Source organism: Quercus lobata, chromosome 2 (genome assembly GCF_001633185.2).
Source record: "Quercus lobata isolate SW786 chromosome 2, ValleyOak3.0 Primary Assembly, whole genome shotgun sequence".
Lineage (NCBI taxonomy): Eukaryota > Viridiplantae > Streptophyta > Magnoliopsida > Fagales > Fagaceae > Quercus > Quercus lobata.
The window spans coordinates 33,854,001-33,877,387 of NC_044905.1; the positions used below are offsets into that span (position 1 = coordinate 33,854,001).

General features: G+C 31.5%; 3 protein-coding genes across 3 annotated transcripts; 2 read left to right on the plus strand and 1 right to left on the minus strand.

Annotated features, from left to right (window-relative positions):
* Positions 1–5,799: 5,799 nt before the first annotated feature.
* Positions 5,800–7,038, plus strand: LOC115975401 (long-chain-alcohol O-fatty-acyltransferase-like). Its single transcript, XM_031096164.1, has one exon. It carries the CDS (start codon positions 5,923–5,925, stop codon positions 6,958–6,960), a length of 1,038 nt encoding a protein of 345 aa, XP_030952024.1. The 5' UTR covers positions 5,800–5,922; the 3' UTR covers positions 6,961–7,038.
* Positions 7,039–12,740: 5,702 nt separating this feature from the next.
* On the plus strand, positions 12,741–15,544 carry LOC115975403 (gibberellin-regulated protein 9-like). Its single transcript, XM_031096165.1, has 4 exons — positions 12,741–12,898; positions 12,991–13,041; positions 13,388–13,445; positions 15,166–15,544. Exons 1-4 carry the CDS (start codon positions 12,854–12,856, stop codon positions 15,345–15,347), a joined length of 336 nt encoding a protein of 111 aa, XP_030952025.1. The 5' UTR covers positions 12,741–12,853; the 3' UTR covers positions 15,348–15,544.
* A 988-nt stretch (positions 15,545–16,532) lies between these two features.
* Positions 16,533–18,074, minus strand: LOC115977917 (gibberellin-regulated protein 11-like). The gene is made up of 3 exons (XM_031099947.1): positions 17,931–18,074; positions 17,630–17,678; positions 16,533–16,941 (listed from the first exon to the last, which is right to left on the minus strand). Exons 1-3 carry the CDS (start codon positions 17,988–17,990, stop codon positions 16,760–16,762), a joined length of 291 nt encoding a protein of 96 aa, XP_030955807.1. The 5' UTR covers positions 17,991–18,074; the 3' UTR covers positions 16,533–16,759.
* Between the last annotated feature and the right edge of the window lie 5,313 nt (positions 18,075–23,387).

Sequence of the window (23,387 nt, forward strand, 5' to 3'; positions counted from 1 at the left end):
GCTAGGTCTTGGTCACCGGACGGTGGTTAGTCGTGGTATTCACACAGAATTAAACTGTGTTCGCTCGAGGAGTCTTTCTCCTTTAGGCGGTCTGGGAGGCTCTGGTTCTTGGCCTTTTTTCCCAACCCTCTCTCCAGATTTTTGTTTTTTCTTTTATATTAGCCTGTATCCCTTATCCTACGTCCACGTGTAGGATCGACTTTCCAGGACTGATACTTATTCCATCAGCCCATACCCAAAGTGGTTGGGAGTGGTTGTAAAAAGTTGAAGAGTATGGCTCTGTCAGGTGCAGAGTATTCAATGGCAGTAATGACAGCTTTCCCTTTGTCTTTGGTCGTTATACTATCCAGCGTCCCATTCTCTATTGACATAGATATTTTAGGTTTTTCCCAAAACTGTTCCAATACCGTTCTTGCCCTTTCTTTCAGGAGTACCTCGGATATGCCGATGACAGAATTATCCTTGACTATGTCTCAAGATTACTTGAACTTTTATTACACATCCTCGGCTATATCCTTCCTCGGCTCGGGCCTTGGGCCCCAATGTAAAAATGGGCCAGGACCACAAATTCTTGGGCCCCACAACAACATTTTAACATTAATTTCTACAGTGCTTAAAGTTTTTTTTTTTTTTTTTTTTTTCAGTTATCGGTTTGTGTTTTTTTTTTTCCCTTTTAAATATTTATGTAGCTGGCATATCTATTAACTATATAAAAGGAGCCAAAGGCTCATGAATAGTGTTTTTTGGTTTATTCAATTAGTGAGGTGCACTTTTTGTTTTTTTTTTTTTTCTTCAAGTATGCCAGTTGATTTGAGCTTTTTTTTTTTTTTTTTTTTTTTAAGATATTTATATGTTTACTTTGTACTTGCAATGCAAGTTTACATTGTAAATACACAAAAATAGTTAATATTATACACGTTTGCACAAAAAATGGTAAATATTGTACAAATTTTGTAAATGTGTACAAAATTTGACAATTTTTTTGTGTCTACAATATAAATTTACATTGTAATTAAGTACAATGTATACATAGATATATTGTGAAAATGTTGTGATGCATGTGTCAATTCCTTATGGGTCAAAATAAATTAAAATAAAATAATAAAATATCATACCGAGATCTAGCACAACTCTAAAAATGTCGTAACATATTTGTTGTTATTATAATATATTCACAACTAATGAGGTGTAAATTATAGGTCAAAATAAAATAATAAAATATTGAACTGGGATCCGTCATGGTCTTATATGAATGAGATTAATTTTTTATGACATAATTATCAAAATTCTTAAAATTAATGTCTCTTTTGATTAATGTAAATCTCTACGTATTTTAAAAATCAAATGATTTATATCTTTATTTTGTGATACAAATAAAATTTAGAATGGATCATAATCACTACTTTTTTTCCATGGCTAGCACGTGCCTTGCACGTGCTGCCCTAACTAGTAGTCAAAAAAATTTTTATAATATTTGTCACATATTCACATGGTCATTTTCTCCTTCATTTATTTATTTTTGATTTTCCATTTTGTTGGTCCATTGAGATTAATTAAGTGAGAGGAATGGGGTTATTTGTGGAACCTACTTAGCTTATTTACTTAAGTAAAACTATATAAAGCCTCACTTTTTATTGGTAAAACCGTACTTTTGCCCATTTTATGAAAATCAAAACCAACACAAGTAAGGGAAACCAAAATGTCTATAACCCTAGATTATATCTATTTCTGTTTCGTTTCAATATTTTAGCTTGGTTGGAAGATCAAATTTGGGAAGTGCAATGTCTTTCTGATTACCATTTAACACATACAGACAAATAAATTAGTATAAATTTCTAGAGGTGCAGTTTTTCGAAAGAAGGGACCCTTGTCAGGCTTACAAAATGGATGACTAATGTACCCAAGTGTCATGAGGCTAAGGTAGTTACATTCACTTTGAATCTTTTGTAATGAGACCATAATAATGGTCAAGGAAAAAAGGTAGAAAATGTGAAGAATTTTGTTTTGCCGATAGTCAGCACCCAAATTGACATATCTGCATATTCTTATGTTTCAAACAGTTGGAAATTTCATTCTCAAGTACATTACTTATATTATGTAGACTGTTGAGAAAATCAGGGTCTTTACATCTTTTGCTTTTCCATAATTTAGATTTCATTGATGTCAATGACTAACACATCAAAATTTGTTTTGAAGAGAACATTAAGTGTGTCCTATAACTCATCAAAATTCCAAGGAGCCATTATTAACATTCGTAATGGATAAAGCAATAGTTAGGTTTGCACAATGTAATCATAAATGTAGGTAATAGTTTATCCAAAAGGCTCGTCATACAAGAGGCTAATCCAATTCCTATGTTGTTTCCTATAAGTAATAGACATATCTGTCTAAACTTGTCCTCTATTATAAGAGATCAGCCAATAGGTTGAAATTTCTCTAATCCACATGTCTTTCACTTGAATTGGGTCCCTTCTTGTACCATCAAATATACTGTCTCAATCACTGCCAAGTTCTTGATGATGAATTGGAAGACAGGTCCATGTGACCCTTCAAATGCTTATGTCTATCACACAACCCCAGCCAACTTCCTTTATGCCAGTTTTTTCACACATTCTATTCATCTATATATATGCACACACATATAATCAAAATCCAAAACCAAGTCTTCACATCCTCTGATATCAAATCCTTACTTTCTTCTCCCTTTTGTTTGTGATCTTAATCATCTTTCTTAGCAATACTTCATAGATAGATTGCTATGGCCATTCATTTGCCTCCTATTATAAATGCTAAGAACATTCTCTGGTGATCATACTCATCTAGAAAGCAAGTTGCTTCAACATCTGTAGATGTTCCAAAAGGCAACGTTGCAGTATATGTTGGAGAGAGCGAAAAGAGGCACTTCATAATTCCTATATCATTCTTGAACCAGCCTTCTTTTTTAGAATTGCTAAGTAAGGCTGAAGAAGAATTTGGGTATGATCATCCAATGGGTGGTCTCACAATTCCTTGCAGATGAAGACATCTTCATTGATTTCACTTCTCGCTTACATGAATTGTGATATGGCACCACTAAGATAAAACAGTAGAAGCAATTTTGTAAATCCATGTAAATTCTTTATTTCTTATAGGCTGAAGAGATGGGGATTGCCTATCCATTAAAGATGTTACAAATAGAATTACCAGTCCCTTTCACATTCTCCCAAGAAATGTAAAAATTGAGACACCTATTGGTTGAAATTGATCCTCTTTTGATTCTGTGATATTTCTAGTAACTATATAAAAAGCGGCTATGCCGCTACAGTGACTTTTGGTTTCGTGAGTCACTTACTTTTTTTATTTTTTTATTTTTTAAGCTCTGAACAGTAGCTATAGTACCAAGAGGCACTGTAGCTACAATAGCTATAGTTTTTTTTTTTTTTTAGTCTTCCGTTTGTACTTTTTTCATTTTATATATATTGTTATTCTGATACAACAAATTTCACAATATTTTTACAATTATTGAGGTATCAATTTCTTATAAGTCAAAATAAAATAATAAAATATGAAACTATGACCAACCATAACTGAAAATAAATATTTTGTGAAAATGTTGTGACACTTGTTGGGTGAATATGTAAAAGTTATAGTACTTTTGGTTTGTTTAATATGTACTGTTCATCGCTTTTTTTTTTTTCCAGTCATCGATTTGTGCTCTTTTTTTTCTATATATAAAAAGAGCAAATAGGCTCATGAATAGTGTTATGAACAATATTTTTGGTTTAGTGACTTGCCTTTTTCCCCTTTTTTTTTCCTTCAAGTTCATCAACTTGGTTTGAGCTTGTTTTTTTCTTTTAAAGGATCTTTATATGTTTACTTTCTACTTGTAATGTAACCTTACATTGTATACACACAAAAAGTAGCAAATATTATATACATTTGCAAAAAAAAATTGTACAAATTTTGCAAATGTGTACAACATTTACCAATTTTTATATGTTTACAATATAAATTTACATTGTAAGTACAATGTATATTTCTATATATATTTATATTATATATAAAAAGAGTGAATAGGAAAAGTTATAGTAATTTCGCTACAGTAGTTTTGGTTTATTTAACTTTCATTGTTTTGCTGGCCATTTTTTTTTTTTTTTTTTTTTGTGAATGCATAAAGTTGTAGTATATTTGCTATATTATTTTTGGTTTGTCCACAATAATATTCACAACACTTTCATAACAAATCAAATATGGTAAATCGTTATTCGTTCTAATTTAAACTTACCAATGAAACTACCTTTTTGCCCACCAATAACAACTTGTAGTAACCTACTACTTATGATTTGTTGTGAAAATGTCATGGACATAACATTTTTTGTGTGAAAAATGTTAAGGAATTTTGATGTTGTCACAATATTTTCAAATCTGCTAAGCTATCAATTCTTTACAAGTTAAAATAAAATATAACTAAATTATAAAGGTATTATGAAAATGTTGCATCATTATGTTGTGTTTTTTGAAATTTTTTGTTGGTTTAATCAACTTTGTTGAGACAAAATTCACTATTCCACATATAATTGTCTTGGGTTGACTTTTTGTATATTTTTTTCTTTACACACTATTTTAAGTAAAAACACATTGTTTTGCACACAAAAACAAAAACAAAAACTTAGGAAAAAAACATTTTTCATCCTTTATGTTTGGGGTAGTTTACAATTATTCCTTAAACTTTAAAATCAAGCAATTTTTCCCTTAATATTTTGGAAATGAACAAATATGTCATATTGTTATTCTCTCAGTTAAACCCTAATGAAAGCTTATGATTTTTAAAATATTTTATTGTGTAATGTCTAAATTACTTTTGCTAAAGACCAATGGCTTGGAGGAGGACCCTCATGCCCCTCTTTTGAATATTTTTAATAACTAAGAGAGACCAATAATTTGTCATTTGGTAGCTATGGAGATGATACTACTAACAAGAGAGAGAGGGAAACTTTTAGGGATTTTAGAACCATTTAAGAGATGAATCTAATTGTGTGTAGATTTTAAGAACCACACGTGCCACAAAAATACACCTGTTGCTCCTGGAGTTAATGGAAACAAAGTCATTGATCCAACTAAAACCTTTGTTCTTGGCCAAGATGAAAGTATGGGACAGCGTAGGGTCAATTAAGAAAGACCAATGGCTTGGAGGAGGACCCTCATGGCCCTCTTTTGAATATATTTTAATAACTAAGAGAGACCAATAATTTGTCATTTGGTAGCTATGGAGATGATACTACTAACAAGAGAGAGATGGAAATTTTTAGGGATTTTAGAACCATTTATGAGATGAATCTGATTGTGTGTAGATTTTATTTTTATTTTTTAAAATTTGATGTGGCAGTACAATTGGCAATTGATGTTGTATGAAAAATAATTTTTTACTATTCCATTTGATACATCAGTTTTTTCCATCTAAAAAATAACGGTAAAGACTAAATTGATAGACACTAAAAAAATTAAGAACCAAATTGACACAATTAAAATGTTAAGAACCAAATTGACATTTAATGTAAAAAATAGGAATTAAATTTGTAATTTATAATTTTTATATTGTTGTTAGTTTTCTATTTTATTTTGGAATTGAGTCATCTACCCCCATTTTATTGTAAAAAAATAATAAATCTAAAAGCAAATCTGTACTGTACCATACTTAATGAGCTAAAAAGAATATTTTAAAAAAATAAAAATATATATAAACATTTAAGCATCTTACGTAATGGTATAGGTTGTGGACAATGGACACGATCTTCGATACAGTTGCCATGTGGACCAAACTTATCATTAAATGAAGGAGAGAAGGAAAGAATTGGAGGTTGAAATCAAGAGTTTCATCAAGGTATATATCATAGTCATCATCACAGCTAAGTCGTTGCTAGAGAGAGAGAGGCAAAAAGAGAAATGGATGCTGAAATCAAGAACTTCATAAAGGTATGGATCACAGCCATCACATCTCTTTGTTATTGTTACTACATAGTTGCAAGGATCCCAAGAGGAATGATGAGGCTCCTCTTCCTCCTCCCCATCTTTTACCTCTTCACCATGCTCCCTTGTAACCTCAACTCTGCCCATCTTGGTGGCTCCACTGCCTTCTTCCTTGGTTGGCTTGGTAACTTCAAGCTCCTCCTCTTTGCTTTTGACCAAGGCCCTTTATCACCACCCCTACCAAAACTTCTTCATTTCATATCCATTGCCTGCCTTCCCATTAAACTCAAACAAGACCCACCTCCAAACACCAAAAACAATAAAAACCCATCTCACCAAAACACCCCAAAATCCCATAATCTTACAAAAGTGACTAGATCTCTGTTGTTGGTTATAAAAGCCTTGTTTCTTGCCATGATAATACAGGCATATGAATATAGGGCAAATTTACATCCATATGTTATTTTATCTCTCTATTGTTGCCACACCTACCTTGCTGTGGAAATTGTCCTAGCCTTAGCTGCTGCCCCAGTTCAAGCCTTTTTTGGGTTTGAGATTGAGCTACAATTCAATGAGCCCTATCTTGCTACCTCACTACAAGACTTTTGGGGCCATAGGTGGAACCTTATGGTTTCAAGTATTCTACGACCTACCGTTTACATTCCCATCCGTCGTATTGCTGCTAATGTAATTGGGTCACGTTGGGCTGCTCTACCAGCCATAATTTCGACCTTCATAGTGTCTGGCCTAGCTCATGAAGTAATATACTTTTACTTCACACGTGTGCATCCCACGTGGGAGGTAACATGGTTCTTTGTCCTACATGGCGTGTGTACAGCTATTGAGATTGTGGTGAAGAAGGCAGCGACCAACAAGTGGCAGTTACATCGGGCGATTTCGGGACCGTTGACGGTTGGGTTTGTGGCGGTAACCGGTTTTTGGTTGTTCTTTCCACAATTAATAAGAAATGGTGTGGTTGAGAAGGCAATAAAAGAGTACTCAATTTTTTGCTAATTTTGTCAAAGTCAACACTGTATGGAAATGTTGTTTTAGAAATGTTATTTGTATTTTTTGAAAATACGTGTAAGTAAAAAAGTGTGTAAAAATATATATAATGTTGTTTAAGTATTGGAAATATGTGTAATGTCTTATTTTTCAAAGATGCATACCACACTTTTATGTTGTAACTTCATCGGTCCCTACCTTACTCCCTGCAAAAGTCACATTTATTTGTTTGTTTAGTCAATAGCTTAAGATGAAAAATATTTTTCACAATGGATGAAGCTTGGTATAATGAAACAAAATAAAGATGACAATCTTTTAAAAATGCTCTTAAATGGTTCACACTTGTTTTTATAACTTCATTGCTTGATGTTATGTATTTTATGAACAAAGTTTCCCTCTAGTCTTATATATAAAAGCGGCAATGCTGCTATAGTGTTTTGTCACTGTTCATTCTATGTGTTTGCATTGTTCATCTACAGTGCCATTTTGGTGAGGCACTCTGTCTTTTTTTTTTTTGTAGCTATAGTACCAAGTGGCACTGTAGCTACAGTAGCTACATTTATTTATTTATTTATTTTTTCAGTCTTTTGTTTGTACTTTTTTTTTCTTTTATATATATTGTTCTATTGACACAATAAATTTTACCATATTTTCACAATTATTGAAGTGTCAATTTCTTATAAGTCAAAATAAAATAAGAAACTGTGACCAACCACAACTGAAAATAAATGTTTTGTGAAAATATTGTGACACTTGTTAGATGAAAGTGTAAAAATATAGTACTTTTGGTTTGTTCAATATGTATTTTTTTTTTTCCAATCATCGATTTGTATTCTTTTTTCTACTAACTATATAAGATGAGGCAATGCCTCTACAGTGCCCCTTTTGGTGTAGTGAGCCTTTTTTTTCCCCCCAAGTTTTGAGCAGTTGCTACAATGCCACTTTGATTTGTTCAAGTTGCACTGTAGCTACAGTAGCTACAGCGTTTTTTTTTTTTTTCTTCTTCAGTCTTCCATTTGTACTTTTTTTTCTTTTAAATATTTATAAGAACCCACATATATTGTTATATTGACACAATAAATTTCACAATATTTTCACAATTATTAAGGTGTTAATTTCTTATAAGTCAAAATAAAATAATAAAATATGAAACTGTGACCAACTACAAATGAAAATAAATATTTTATGAAAATGTTGTGACACTTGTTGGGTGAATGTGTAAAAGCTACAATACTTTTGGTTTGTTCAATATGTATTGTTCATCGTTTTTTTTTTTTTTTTTTCCCCAGTCATCAATTTGTGCTCTTTTTTTCTACAGTGTTTTTGCACTATTCATACAACGTTTTTCACTGTTCATCTGCAGCTCCATTTTGGTGAGCCACTTTTTTTTTTTTTTTTAACAGTAGCTACAGTACCAAGTGGCACTGTAGCTACAGTAGCTACATTGTTTTTAGTCTTCCATTTGTACTTTTTTTTTCTCTTATATATATTGTTATACTGACACAACAAATTTCATAATATTTTCACAATTATTGAGGTGTCAATTTCTTATAGGTCAAAATAAAATAATAAAATATAAAATTATGACCAACCACAACTGAAATATATATAAAAGTGCGAATGCACTAAAGCACTGTAGCTATAGTGCTTTGGTTTAGTGAGTCCCTTTCTTTTTTTTTTTTTTTTTTTTTTTTTTTCAAGTTTTGAACAGTTGCTGCTTTTTTTTTTTGGGTAATATCTTGTCCACTCTTTTTTTTTATGCACTGTGCTTTGGTTTAGTGAGTCCCTTTCTTTTGTTTTTTTTCAAGTTTTGAACAATTGCTGCTTTTTTTTTTTCCCACTACTTTCTTTTCTTTTCTTTTTTTGCTCTATTTTTTTTTCGGGGTAATATCCTACCCACTCTTATATATATATATATATATATATATATATATATAAAACTGTTAGTTAACACAATAAATTGTCACAATATTTTTGCAACTGTTGATATGTTAATTCCTTATAGGTTAAAATAAAATATCATACTAGAATCATCCACAACTAAAACTAAAGGTATTATAAAAAAGAAGTGCTACATTCACAACATTTTTCTCAACACTTTCACAACATTGTTCATAAGGTTTTTTTTTTTTTTTTCTCCCACAAACCATAGTATGCCAGTTTTGGTTGTGCTGTTTTTGTCTTTTCTTTTAAATATTTATATGTGTATGTACAGTTACACTGACTTAACAAATTCTTACAATATTTTCACAATTATTGACAATTTGCATTGTTCATTGCCCCCCCCCCTTTTTTTTTTCACAATACGATGGTTTTGCTTGTGCTTTTAAATATTATATGTGCATACACAATTACACTTACACAACAAATTTTTACAATATTTTCATAGTTATTGAGATGTCAATTTTTTAAAGTTCAAAATAAAATAATAAAATAAGAGACTAAGAACAATCACAACTAAAAATAAATGTATTATGAAAATGTTATAACATCTTCTTCTTGTCACAATATTTTCACAATCGCAAAATCTCAGTTCCTTATAGATCAAAATAAAATAAAATAAAAAGAAATGCTATGTCCACAACATTTTCACAATAATTTTGAAACAAATTTTATGTGGCAAGGTATTTTTGAATGATAAAAAAGTGATATTAGTAGTGGGTTCAATTTAAAACCAATAACAACTTGTCATTTATAATTTGTTCTAAAAATGTTATGAATGTAGCATTTCTCTCAAATAAAATAAAAATATATCTATTCGGATCCTAAAAATAAAAATACTGTGAAAGTGTTTTAATATTTTGTTATATTCTTAGACTTCTTTTTTAGTATATATAGTCACGCACAATTTTCTTGTATTGCCTTTTTGTTTTTTTTTTTTTTTAATGCATAATTTTAAAGCCAGCAATAATTTTTTACCTAAGATTCGTTGTGAAAATGCTGTGAACATAAAAATTAAATAATAAAATATCAAATTGGGACCTACCACAGCTAGAAATAAAAAATATTACGAAAATGTTGTGACGTTTTGTTATATTCCTAAACTTCTTTTTTGTGTGACATTTTGTTTTGTTCCTAAGTTTCTTTTTTTGTTTAGTCAAATTTAGTAAGCCAAAACTCATTGTTTTAGGCACAATTTTCTTAAATTGGCCTTTTATTTTATTTTTAAATACACAGTTAAAAGTGGTTAGTCCAATTTAAAACCAGTAGCAATTTACCACCTAAGATTCATTATGAAAATATTGTGGACGTAACATTACTCTAAAATAAAATAATAAAATATCAGACTAGGACCCACCATAGCTAAAAATAAAGGTGTAAGGGCTGAAATTGGGTTGGATCCAAAATATGATTGGGTTCTGGCCCAAGCAACCCAAACAATAAATTTGTAGAGCGTGGATAAAAGAACTAGATTTATTCCAGAATAAAAAATGATTAAATTTGGTAATTTAAGACTGTTAGACACAAGTAGGATGAGAAAATCTGTCCTCGGGGTAACTCCAGGAATTTTTATTAAACTGTCCTGTTGAACCACAAAATTACACAAGAGTTCGCAGTCTTATTCTCCAATTGCTTCCTCCTTCTTTTTTTTTCTTAGTACATCTTTCAATGTTATATACTACAATCTTGTTGTCATCCTTACCACACACGTGTAGGTTAGATTTGGAGAACTCCTTCCTGTCCCATCCAGCACCTCCTAAAACCATCAACCAGTAGCTGTAAGGTTGCTTAATTGCTGTAAGGTTGCTTAATTACTGTTCAGGCATCACTTCCACATTAATGCGGCCAGAGATTTTGTTGAGAGGCATTTACTACGAAGGTAGCAATTTTTGAAGATATTTGTTTACCTTTCTTTTCTTACCCCTAGTCCAATGTCCAACCCTTAGTTGTGATGTAACTCCGAAGTAAGTCCGTGATGATATGGCACTCAGATCAACCTCAGACACAAGTTGCCGAGAAGGCTTTTGTCCTCGGATGCTTATTGGATCTATCTCATATTGTCTCTACTCCTCTCTTCATTCTGTTCTCCTCATAATCTTATTTGGACCTCCTCAGACGGTCTAACTTCCTCGGATTGGGCCATAGGCCCAGTTAACAATGTCTTAACAGTACTTCCTAATTAATTGGCCCCCACAAAAGATATTGTAAAAATATCGTGACTTGTTGTTGTGTTTCTAGACTTCTTTTTTGGTTTATTCAATTTGTTGAACTAAAATTCATTGTTTAATGCATAATTTTTTTAGGTTGATCTTTTTTTACACATCGTTTCAAATTTTTTTTTTTTTTTTAAATAAAAATAAAAACACTCACACACACATATTTTTTTATACACACATAACACACACACAAATTAACGAAGTATAACACTTTCCTCCTTTATGTTCGGGGTAGTTGCATTCCCTCCTAAAGTAAAGTTGAATAATTTCATTATTTATATTTTGTAAATGAGCATAAACCCCTATTGTTTATCTCTTAGTTAAACCCTAACAAAATCTTATAATTCCTAAAATATTCCATTGTGCAATGCCTAATATACCCCTACTAAATTTTAATGTCCCAAAAAATTTCTTTGTGTATTTTGAATTTTATGTAGTAGACTGATAGTCATGCTTCGAAAGTTAGAATAATGATATATGGTGTTCTATTTGTTATCTAGAGAACACTAATTTATTAGGTTTAAATCTTCTACACTTATAATTTTATCTAATAAAAACGTTGATGATGTATGTCTTTTGTTATTTTGTTCTTATTTTAATTTATTTTCCTACTTAAAAGGGTATTCCTTAAAAATAAGTAAGTTAAACACTGTAGTTAAACTCATAAAATAAGATAATAAAGAATGAAATATGAGTAACAAAATCTTCATTGTAGATGATTGCAAATATTTAATTTAATGAAGATCTTCAAAAAAATTGTAGCATATATTATCATTCATTACGAAAATTTAAATATTATAGAAAGATGATGACATTCATTATCATTTTTTGTAGCATTTTTTGGTATATAGATACTACATTTAGCAAATAAGTTCTAAAAAATTATCATAATACATAAATATTGAAATAACTATTTTAAATTTAAGTACATAATTTTTTTTTTTTTTTAAGTCTTTATTAATTATCTTACTAAAGGACTAACACGTGGCTTGCACCTGCAACCCACACTAGTAATGGTACAAACTACAAAGGCACAGCGTGAACTGATTCCTTTCTTGGCAGATTTCCAATGCTTTTATGAGTTGGTGAAATTTGACTCCTCCCAACAACCTACCCTATTGGCTATTGCTCTATGATTCACATGCAAACTAAAAGCCTAAAACAAGACAAGGCCATGACCCACGAGCATTATAGCCCCAACTATTGAGGGGACCACCTTGCCTCTATCGCCCTACTCTTGTCCATGCACTGCAAGCATTAACAGCTGTACTCACAGTCTCACACTATTGCAAAAGATAAAAGGAGTTAAACACATTATTTTCATAATAAATTTCATATGATAAAATGTTAAAGATGGGAAAAGCCTAAATTTTTGTGCACTAGATTTGATAGGATGACATTGAACCTAATCAAACTAGTTAATAATAGTTAAAAAAGTGATATATGTTGTTGATAAAATTATTAAATTATTAATGTTTTAATTTTTATTGTGAAATTGTTGTAAAAATCTCGCTAATAAAGCACTGTCTATAGTAATAGTAAAAGGAACAAAAGTGATAGAGAAGCTTCCAAAGAATATTTCCCTGAGCACTCAACTCAAAGGCTGTGACTTTGCTCTAATCTTTGCATGTGAATCGTAAAAGAGACAGGTGAAAAAAGCATCCAAAAAAATAACCATATATAATGCCTCTTTGTCCTTCACTTATTCTCATCATACTTATCAAGTTATCATCCGAGTCCTAAAGATGAAGCTCTTCATCATTTTCGCCATTGTCATCCTCCTCTTACAGGTACATATTGCCATTAAAGATGGTCTCATAATGTAGAAAATTAATGTTTTATCTAACTTTATTTTGTAAATTGGTGTACCTTTAATTTCCAGGCTCTTGCAGAGGCTTCATCATATAGTACTGCAGCAAATACTCTGGCTAATGTGAGGCTCTCTACCTATATATGTTCCATTTTCTATATCAAATATGCTTCGGTTGCCAACATGTTTTGTGATCTTACAATAATGATTTAAAATCCAAATAAATATAAGATGTCTAGCAAGACTGAACAAACCATTATTTAAAAATTCAATGAAGCAAATTGCATTTGATATTTGAGACTAATAGGAAAAGTTCTGTAATTCCTTGGGTTTTCTGAGTGTGTGTGCCATTAATTTTCTTTAATTTTATTCCATGTTTTTGTGTTAATCAATCACTGCATAAATTGACAGTATAAAAATTTGAATTTGAACCTGGGGCTCATTTTTGTCATGTCACTTTTGGATTCAGATGGATGAAGGGGAAAACGAACTAGCGCTTCACAGTAAACATAAACCCCAGAAAATCAGTAAGTTTTACTTTGCTAGACCTGAAATTCATTCCCTTCCAATTTTTTTTTTTTTTTTTTAAATACATTTAGTTATTGCTAAAAATATTACAAATTTAACTGCATAACATTTACAGATTAATGTGGTAATAATCAAACAACATAATAAATAAATATCATAATTATTTTTTTGTTATTGATGATACGTCAATTTTGTAAAGATAGTGTAATAAAATTTGCAATATCCTTCATAGTACAGATTATTATTATTATTATTATTTTTTACTTTTTTTTTTGATAAATATGATATGATAAAATTTTAACATATGCAGTCTATTCCTTAATAATTGTTCTTTATCATACCAATTAATTTTTTATGTATACATAGTTCAACCATAAATCTTTTATTCAATAATAAGATATTTTATCAATTGAATTAACTGAAATCCTCAAATCCACGGTTGAAAAGGGTTATTTGATTTGTATAGGTTAATGTCCTAAATTGGAATCCTCAGAAAATACAATACATGGTTCCTTTAAGGATGCCAAAAAAAAAAAAAAAAAAAAAAAAAAAATTCTGGGACAGGGATTACTACGATCCTGGTAATTTCCATTTTCTATCATTGTTCTCCTATAAAGCAGAATAGTCCATCAGTCATGAGTACTTATAAAATCACATCATTGGAGGCCGTGGCCAACACACTATGCCACTATGTAGTAGTATATCTTTTTTTTTTTTTGGCTGAATTATGTAGTAGTACATCAACTAGAAGGATTCACGTGCCTTGTTATTTTTTTATTTTTAGACCCACAAAAGTAATTTTTTCTTAATTGATATTTTTATCTTATGCGCAATTAACAGAGTCACATTGAATAAGTATAAAAATTGTTTCTTATTAAAAAAATTTGTATAAAATTTTTCAAGAAGTAACTAAATTTTTTTTTTTTAATATTATCTATAAAGACATTTGGGATTTTTAAATCTCTTCTTCTCTAATAATTGAATTATCAAAATTAACGATAACAGCTTCTATATTGATCAATTAACTATATATTTATTATAATTTTATAAATGTATTTAAATTATTAGACTTCTCTTTTAAAATATGCGCTGTTAAAAAAATTATTTATAAATTTTAATTGAGATTTATGATATCATAAATATAACTACTTTTTGTGTTCATTTGTCTATGTATACATAGACAAATGAAGATACTCATTTTAGTAATTTACTGGTTATACCTGAAAGATATGAAGCATTAATACTTTGTTCATATTATTACTTGAATCAAAGGTATTTTAGTCATTTTGAGAATTATTTGATTATTTTTGCACATTTTTGGGTATTTTGATATGTTTGAAGGTTTTTAGGATATTTTTGTTATTTTAGAAGTTTTGAGGGTATTTTGAAGGTTAAATGTGGCATTTTTGAAGCTTTGATAATTTTGAAAAAGAGTTTCAAACCCTAATTTACGGGTTATCAAAGCATTCAAATAATAATATGAAAATTCTAAATTTCGAATCCTCCTATCCTATGTATGAAATGAACCAAATAAGAAATTTTAAAATTGTTAGATTTAGGTTCAAGGAATTCCAAATCCATTGATTTAAAACCAAATCCAAGTATCCAAATATAACTTTAGAGTATTGATATTTCTAGTTTTCTACCATCCATAATGAAGTAATTTTCACCATATTTTGATATAAAATTGAAATTAATTTTTCATTTTCGGTGATTTAGATTGTAATTATGCATGCTCAAGGAGATGCAAAAAGGCATCAAGAAAGAACAGGTGCACTAGAGCATGCAAAAGTTGTTGCATGAGATGCCATTGTGTTCCACCTGGTACCTATGGCAACAAGAACGCTTGCCCATGTTATGCTCGCCTCAAAACCCATGGAAACAAGCTCAAGTGCCCTTGAACTATCGACGAGAGAATGGGAGAATTGGACATTCAAAATACATTTTGAGTTCAATACTTTCATTGTTATTATGTACTTTTATTGTTGTTATTATGTAAAGAATAAATGTTGAGACCGATCGAGTCAGCGATGATGCCAATCTAGCTTAATAAGTGCATTCTATAATTTCTTAATTTACTTGATATTTTTGTTGGTAATGTTGGAATGCTAATAGAATTATTTACTTTCTTTAATTGGTTCAAAATCACCTAGCATAACAATTTATTTTTAGGTTAGATGAACATTAACTCAGTTGTCAAAACCAGATTTTGAAACAAGTTATAATTTTGTGTTTGTGTCAAATTTAATTTTGTTAATTCTTGTACCAAGTGGCCCTTTCATAATATTCAACAAGAAACCGACAGGATCGTCTTACTCAGGGCCGGCTGAATAGTGGAGCAATAGATGCGATCGTCTAAGGCCCCAAGTAAAAAAAAAGGCCCCCAAATTTTAACCAATAGGGTTATATATAATCAATAAATAAAATAATATTTTTTTTATTAAATGAAAAACAAACAAAAAAGTGAGAAAAATACTAAATCCACAATATTTTTCACAACATTTTTACAACAAATGCTGACTAGCATATTGTTACAACCTGTTATTGATGACAAAAAAATAATTATAGTGGTGTTTTCAAATAGAAAACAAGAAGTAACTTAAAACTTAGGATTTGTTGTGAAAAATATTGTGAATGTTACACTACTAAAAAATAAAATAATAATAAGAGTTTTTTTTTTTTTTTTTTTGAGGAACAAAATAATAATAAGAGTTGAGTTAGTATAGTGAAGTTGAAAAATTACCACTATCAATTTGCACATCAACAAATGTGAAAAGGTTTGTCAAATTTTTTATGTATAAAATTTCTATTAAAAAAAAAATTCTACATAGTTCATGTTAATTAGTAGTAATTTTACATCTAAAACAAGATAATCAATTTTCGCCTTAGGCCCCTAAACGCATCAAGCTGCCCCTCTTACTCATCATGTTTAAATCACCTCTTCATCACTACATACAGTTGAATGTTTATATACGTAAGCACGAGTTATAAATAAATATAAATTGTTGGATATGGAAGAAAGACAATCATTTCCCTTGTGTGAGGGAGAGAATAGATGAAAAGTTACTTACAAAAACAGGAAAAAAGAACATCTGAAAAGTATGCACTGAAATCACACATACCATAATACCATTCAATTAGCTCTAGTAAACACGACTGAGCATACACATGATTGTATAAATTGATAAGCACACAGTAAAGGAGGACCGAGAACACAAACTTATGTTTGATGTTTCTCTAGGACCTCTCAACACTTTAATATAACATTTAATTTATTTTTTATTTTGTTATTGTGACATTACATTGTATCTTTTTAAGGACACTTGCGTCTACCACCATGAGTCTTCATATGCCAATAGCAAGGGCATTTTTCATAGTTCCCAGAAGTCCCCGGAGGCACGCAATGGCACCTTTGGCAGCACGTATTGCACGCCCTTATGCACATCTTCTGCCGAGACGACTTGCTGCATCTGTAACCACACCTAGCTCCGCAGTCTGGGTATTCATAGAATACATAATATATAAGGAAAAATATTATTTCACACTTTTCATAGTATTATTTCCAATTGGCAATGTTAAGAGTGCACCAAGAAAAGTTATTTCTAAATGCACCTTAAATTTAGCTTATAATGAGTAATCTAGTGACTAGTGAATATGGTGTCCCAATGCGAAAATGAAATTGAGGTTCAAGTTGGACCGGAAATATTTGTCTAATTCCTTTTTGGGTACAAAATTAGAGGTTGAAAACTTTTGAATGGTCTAAAAAAAATATTACGAAAAAACAGATGGGTAAAATATAAAGGTCCAACAATGATATTAAAGGGTTCGTAGAAAAAGAAAATTGATATGTGAACTATGAGAGCACTTCCTACCCCTTACATACGTCTAACACTAAAGTTAGGCTTCTTATCATTATTCCAACTTCTAAGTTAAATATTGATCAATTCTCACATCGGCTAAGTCTGACCAAACTTTTTCCATTTTTGAGATTTAAGTTGATTTCTCAAACAAAATATCAAATTTTCATTCTCGTGAGCAAAAATTTTATATACTGATAGACTTTTTTTTTTTTTTTTTTGAGAAGATATATATTGATAGACTAAATGACTGAATTTATCATTGTTAAGATTGCATAATATAGACAAAAGTCTTGTAGTTCAATGATATACTCATATACACTTACTTATGTGGCCAGCTTCAACCATGAACTGTGGTCCGCCAAAGATCTCCCACTGAATTTTTTTGAAAAGAAGTATCAATAACAGTCACAATCAAAATTTTGTTCCCCAAAAAAAGAACTATTCTAATTCTTTCTGGTGCTATAATAATAGGTACATTTGTTTTATCAAAACAATCCAGCAGGAGTGCATGACCACCAAAGATAAAATTGAAAGATAAATCTTAGATAGATACAGGTTTTTTTAGATTATGAAAATTGTTATGATATATCCCATACATGAATGCTTTAAAGTTTAAACAATCACCTCAGGCATCAGGACAAAGAAGAGAATTGTCAAAACAAGAGCAATGTTAGTGCGAGCCATTTCCTGCCTCCTTGGAACAAGAGAAACACAAAAGTTGTGGAGAGAGGGAGAGGTAAGGTGCTTGTGGATTCTAAAGCTAGCACAAACTGTCTTTATAAAGACAAGGTGTTCTGTTTAATGATTTATTTTTATGTGTCATCAAAATGACATTCCCAACGAACTTCCGTGTACCACTTCATAGTTCATACAGTAATCTCTCTATCATCTCAAGCTTCAAGCAGTTCCAATTAATTGCCTTGACCTTTTCTCTATTTGGTTAAGTAATAATTGTCTTGACTTGGTAAATTCTAACTATAAGCATCCGTAGCAGCGGTTGCAAAAATTATGCTATTTTACCATATCAAAAGTCTACTTTATTATTTTACCACATTATTTTACAATATCTCATTTATCAGATGTTCTATATTTTTACCACTTCATTTAAATATTATTTCTTAATCATTTTTAATTCTTATTTTAAAACCTGGGGACTATAGCCACAGATGGGGACTGGGGACTGTAGCCACAGATGTCAAGATGCCCGTACCATATGCCACAGATGTCACAAATTTAAAAACTCAGAACCTGGGGACTGAGGAGAAAGAGGAATAAAAAAATAATAAAACCATATTCCACATATGTCCGTATCGTGCCAAATATATGAGAATACTGTAGCATGTTGTAAAAATTATGAGATTTGGAACATCTGATATTTGGTATGCCAAATGTGCCAAATATTTGGCATTTGGCACATTTAGCACATCTAGTGTGGGTGCTCTAAATTCCTTTTGGCAATGGGCTATAGGCTAATTGCACGACCAAACCTATAAGCTATGAAGTATATCTGGTCCAATCCCCCACCCCCTTACCAAGGAAAAAAAAAAATTTCAAACAGAAATTGTATTTTTCTATTAAAAAAAAAAGAAAAATAAAAATATATGAATTTGGATTGAATTCAGAGCTCCTATGTACTATACACGACACAAATACAACAAACATCCTAAAATAATCACGTATTGGTCGTGTATCCCATAATAAGCCTTATCCAAATTGTAGGTATTGATCTCAAATGAAAAATCTAATATAACCTCTTATCTGTTATGGTACTACTGTTTTCCTTTTTTATTTCTAGTTTGCAATTGATCCTTGAAGTAAATTATCCAAACTTGGTGGCACCATTGCCGCGTAGCTTAGCGTAGGTGAATAACAATGCTTTACATTTAGAAGTTCATAACTAAATTAATCTCTTTTCACTTTTATTTTGTTCTAGAAAGTAACTCTATTTTTTTTACCTAAGAAAATACACTGGTATGTAAGATAAGTACCAAATTGGTTACAACTGAAGTGCAGTTTTACATTCTTATTAAAAGAAAAAAAAAAGAAACAAAAGGTGCTGCTTTCCGTTCTACATCACTCAACAAGTCGAGAACAAAAATACTAAAACAGTTTCAAAAAAAAGAACAACAAGGTTCCAAAAGATTGCCACCCATGAGCTAATGTTGTTTTATAGATATACATGGCCTACTGTTCCTCGCCAATTCTTAGTGAGTTGCATCTTGTAATCAGAAGCCAAAATAATATACTAGGTGGAGATCAAAATATTTTTTTAGTAAGAAATTAATTTAATAACTAAAGGGAGAAAAGAAAGAAAGAAAGAAAACTAGAAAGAAAGAAAAAAAAGAGAGTCGGAGAAAGAGAGAGCCGTTGGGTGCAAGCTGGCATGACAGGACAAGGTAATTCTGTGGGTCCATAAGTTGAATGAAATTACCATATTGCCATCGTGACTCAGTTACCATAACTTGAAAACACCTAAAAGTTGTTTTCAATTTTGCTAATTCGTTATTCAAAAATCAGAGAATTGAGTGATGGAAACAAGAACTGAAAACAAATCCAAACACACCCTTTTATCGTGAGACCCACCAGTTTTGAGTTATAAGTGATAAAAACAGAGCGATGGGTGATGGAAAACATGAAATCTAAACAGCCCCTTACTTCTTCTATTCATCCAAAGAGAGAGTTAACTTCTATCATTGAAACCCATTTGTCAGGCTAGATTGAGTCCTTCGTGGACAACCCATTATTCAATGAATCTACTGTTGTAGCTAATAGTCATGGGAAAGCTTGCTAGCCATTGCCGTTTCTGATCTCTGATAGTACTATCCCCAACCGAAGGGTTAAGATTAGCTCTCTTATTCTTTTTTTTCTTTTTCTTTTTTTGGTTGTTGTTGTGGTGAGAAAGGGGTTTAGATTAGCTTTAGAGCTACCATTCATATTTAATGAATTAATTGATTTGTATAAAAAAAAAGTCCGCAAAACCCAATTGGGGTTGGATGTCCAGCATTTAAGCTCCACCAAAAGTTACTTTATCTATTTTACATACACACATGTTGCAGCAGTGGATTTATTTTAGCTTTCAACACAATAAAATAATATAAATATCACAATAAAATAATATATCTCATATAATAAAATAATATAACCCACTACCCGAAAAACATCCACAGCACCAACCACAACCACCTCTATCATCAACTACAGCCACGACCACACCCACAACCACCACCACAACTTCACCACCACCACCATTCACCAACCAGAGAAACCCAACCACCATTCATCAACCATCAACAAACCCCATTCATCAACCATCAACAAAATCAAAACTCATTCATCAAAATAGAAATAGAACCCATCATCAACAATCAAATTAGCCGAAAGCCACCACGAAACCAGAGAAACCCAGCCACCATCAACAAACCCCATTCATCAACCATCAACAAAATCAAAACTCATTCATCAAAATAAAAATAGAACCCATCAACATAAAACCCAATCAGAGAGATAGCAGAGAGATAAGGGGGGAGAACGAAGAGATTAATCGGCGCTGGGCAAAGGCTTGGGTCGGCACTAGGTAGGGGCTTGGGTCGTTGGCACTGGGCGGGGCTTGGGTCGTCGGCGCTGGGTAGGGCTTGGGTCTGCGCTGGGCAAGGGCTTAGGTCATCGGCACTGGGCAGGGGCTTGGATCGGCTGCGAGTGGAGGACCGATTGAGGGGAGAGAGGAGCAGCGGGTAGAAATAGGGAAGGACTGAAGGAGGAGAAAGAAAAAAAAAAAAATATATATATATATATTATAATCAAAACACAAAATAAAATAATAATTTTTTTTTTAGCTTTGAGCTACAGTGCACATCTATCTTTAGATGTGCACTGTAGCTGAGAAGCAAATTTTTTTGCTTATAGCTCCACTGCTGCGCTCTTCTTTTGTGATCAGTGGTGCTAAAAAATAGCAATATAGTTATTTGGCATCACTGTTGTGAGTGCTCTAATATGTCAAAAAAGCTTTATGACTTGTTGAAATAGCAACTTGTGAGTGGTAGAAATAAAAGTAATATTAGTAAGTCTATGTAAAATTAATTATCCATCATTCACAACATATCATTTCAGTAAGTTGTGAAAAAATTTATCTCTGTATCAAAGTTGTAATATTAATTTTTCTATGGCCACACACTTTGTCACAACTAGATGACACGTGCAATTGTAATTGATTAACTATCATTACAAAATAATAACGCGCTCTGCTATATTATTTGTGATGGTGCCTAGATTGATAGATAATCATTTTGATCCATTGGCGTTGCCAATTTCTAAGAATGCCTCCCCCTCCAACGAGGTATTGTGCATATCAGATTTCTTCAGCCATTCAAAATAGTAAGTTAGGCACGTTTTCAAACATTTAAGAAAACTAACATCTCGAGTTTTTGAAACTCGAGATTCAACTTAAAAACCGAGTCTTATAGAATCGCTTTCCATTTGTTCTGAACTGCTGAGGTGGCAAAAATTGCCATGCAGATCTCGAGTCTTTAAGACTTGAGTTTCGCTTGGCACAAACCAAGTCTATAAGACTCGAGATTAAATTAGAGGAATAATAATAATTTCAACAGATCTCAAGTCTTATAGACTCGAGTTTTGCCTGGCACAAACCGAGTCTATAAGACTCGGGATTTACTTATCCAAACATTGTTCTAAATAAATTTTGAACAGAACTCGAGTCTTATAGACTCGAGTTCTGGTGGAACTATTTTACTAACCCGTTCTGTCCACACTCATAAACAGATAGCAGTATATTACTAACGTGTTCCTGGGACTATATTATTCAGTCCACACTCAGCCTCACTAAACTCTCACCCAAAAACAGAGCATCCTCAACTCTCACCCATACACTCAGCCTCACTAACTCTCACACCTCTCACTCTCACTCACCACATTGCCTCTCTCACTGCTCTTCCCTCTCAACAATTTCATATTTCAGGTATGGGTTTTTTGATTTGATTGTTATTGTAGTTGGGTATTAGTTGTGTATGGGTTTTGCCACTAAGAGAACTTCCCAATGACTTTATGGGTTTTCCAATGACTCCATGTTTTTTCCTAATATAAGATGTTCTTCTTGTAGTATCTTTTTGTTGTTGATTTCAATTCCGTGTTTTTATTGGCTTGCATGTCATTTGAGCTATATATTATTTGTTATATTTTCTTTGATTTATTACTAATTCATGTGATTAATCTTAACCATCTTGATAAAAATATGTTTTTGCATTAGCCATTTTGGTGAAATAAAAAAAATTCTGTTCTCATTGACTTTATTCTTTTTGAGGTGTTTTCCTACATTAATTCTTCTTGATCAAATCTGCCAATTTTAAAGAGAATCAATCTTTCTTGAATTAGATTCACTAAATTCTTGTAGGTTAGAAAATTTTATGAAAGATTCATAGCAATGTGCATTTCCCTTGTTATCTGAGATGTGGAGTGTTGCTTGATTGTGGAGTCACCACTTTATCTTGAAGGAGCTAGTGGATTGTTTGAATTTATTGTTAAAAGACAAAGAAAATGGGCACATGGTTATAATAATTGTTGAAGTTACAAAACTTCTTCTTGAAATAATGCGTACAAAAGACTAGCAGGACATGAGTATGCAGATATCTCAGGGGATTTAGGTGTGGATGCTAGGATGTAAGTCTTACTTTAGAGTTGACTGTGTTGTTTGCCATGCCTGGAAATTGTGAACATCTCAGAATATAGTAAAAAAAGAACTTGGAGAGGATTATTTGTGTAGTGACTAAGAAGTACTTTAAGGGCTGCCTAATATTTCCTTCATTTTGCTTTCTGACATGGTGCTAGAGACATTAATGTAATTTTAACTGCTTGAGTTGCCCCTTTTCAGTTTAGTAAATGGTAAACGTAGCACTAGAACATGACAGTTCCTTTATTTAGGAATTGTCTGCCTCTATACAAGATGCAAACTTAAGAACCATTGATTTTGTTATAGGTAAATCATGTGGACGTTTACATTTTTTTTTTTCAGTGAAACCTTTAAAGTCCCTAACACTTTTTATAGTGGTGTAGCAGATTGAGTTTAGATGT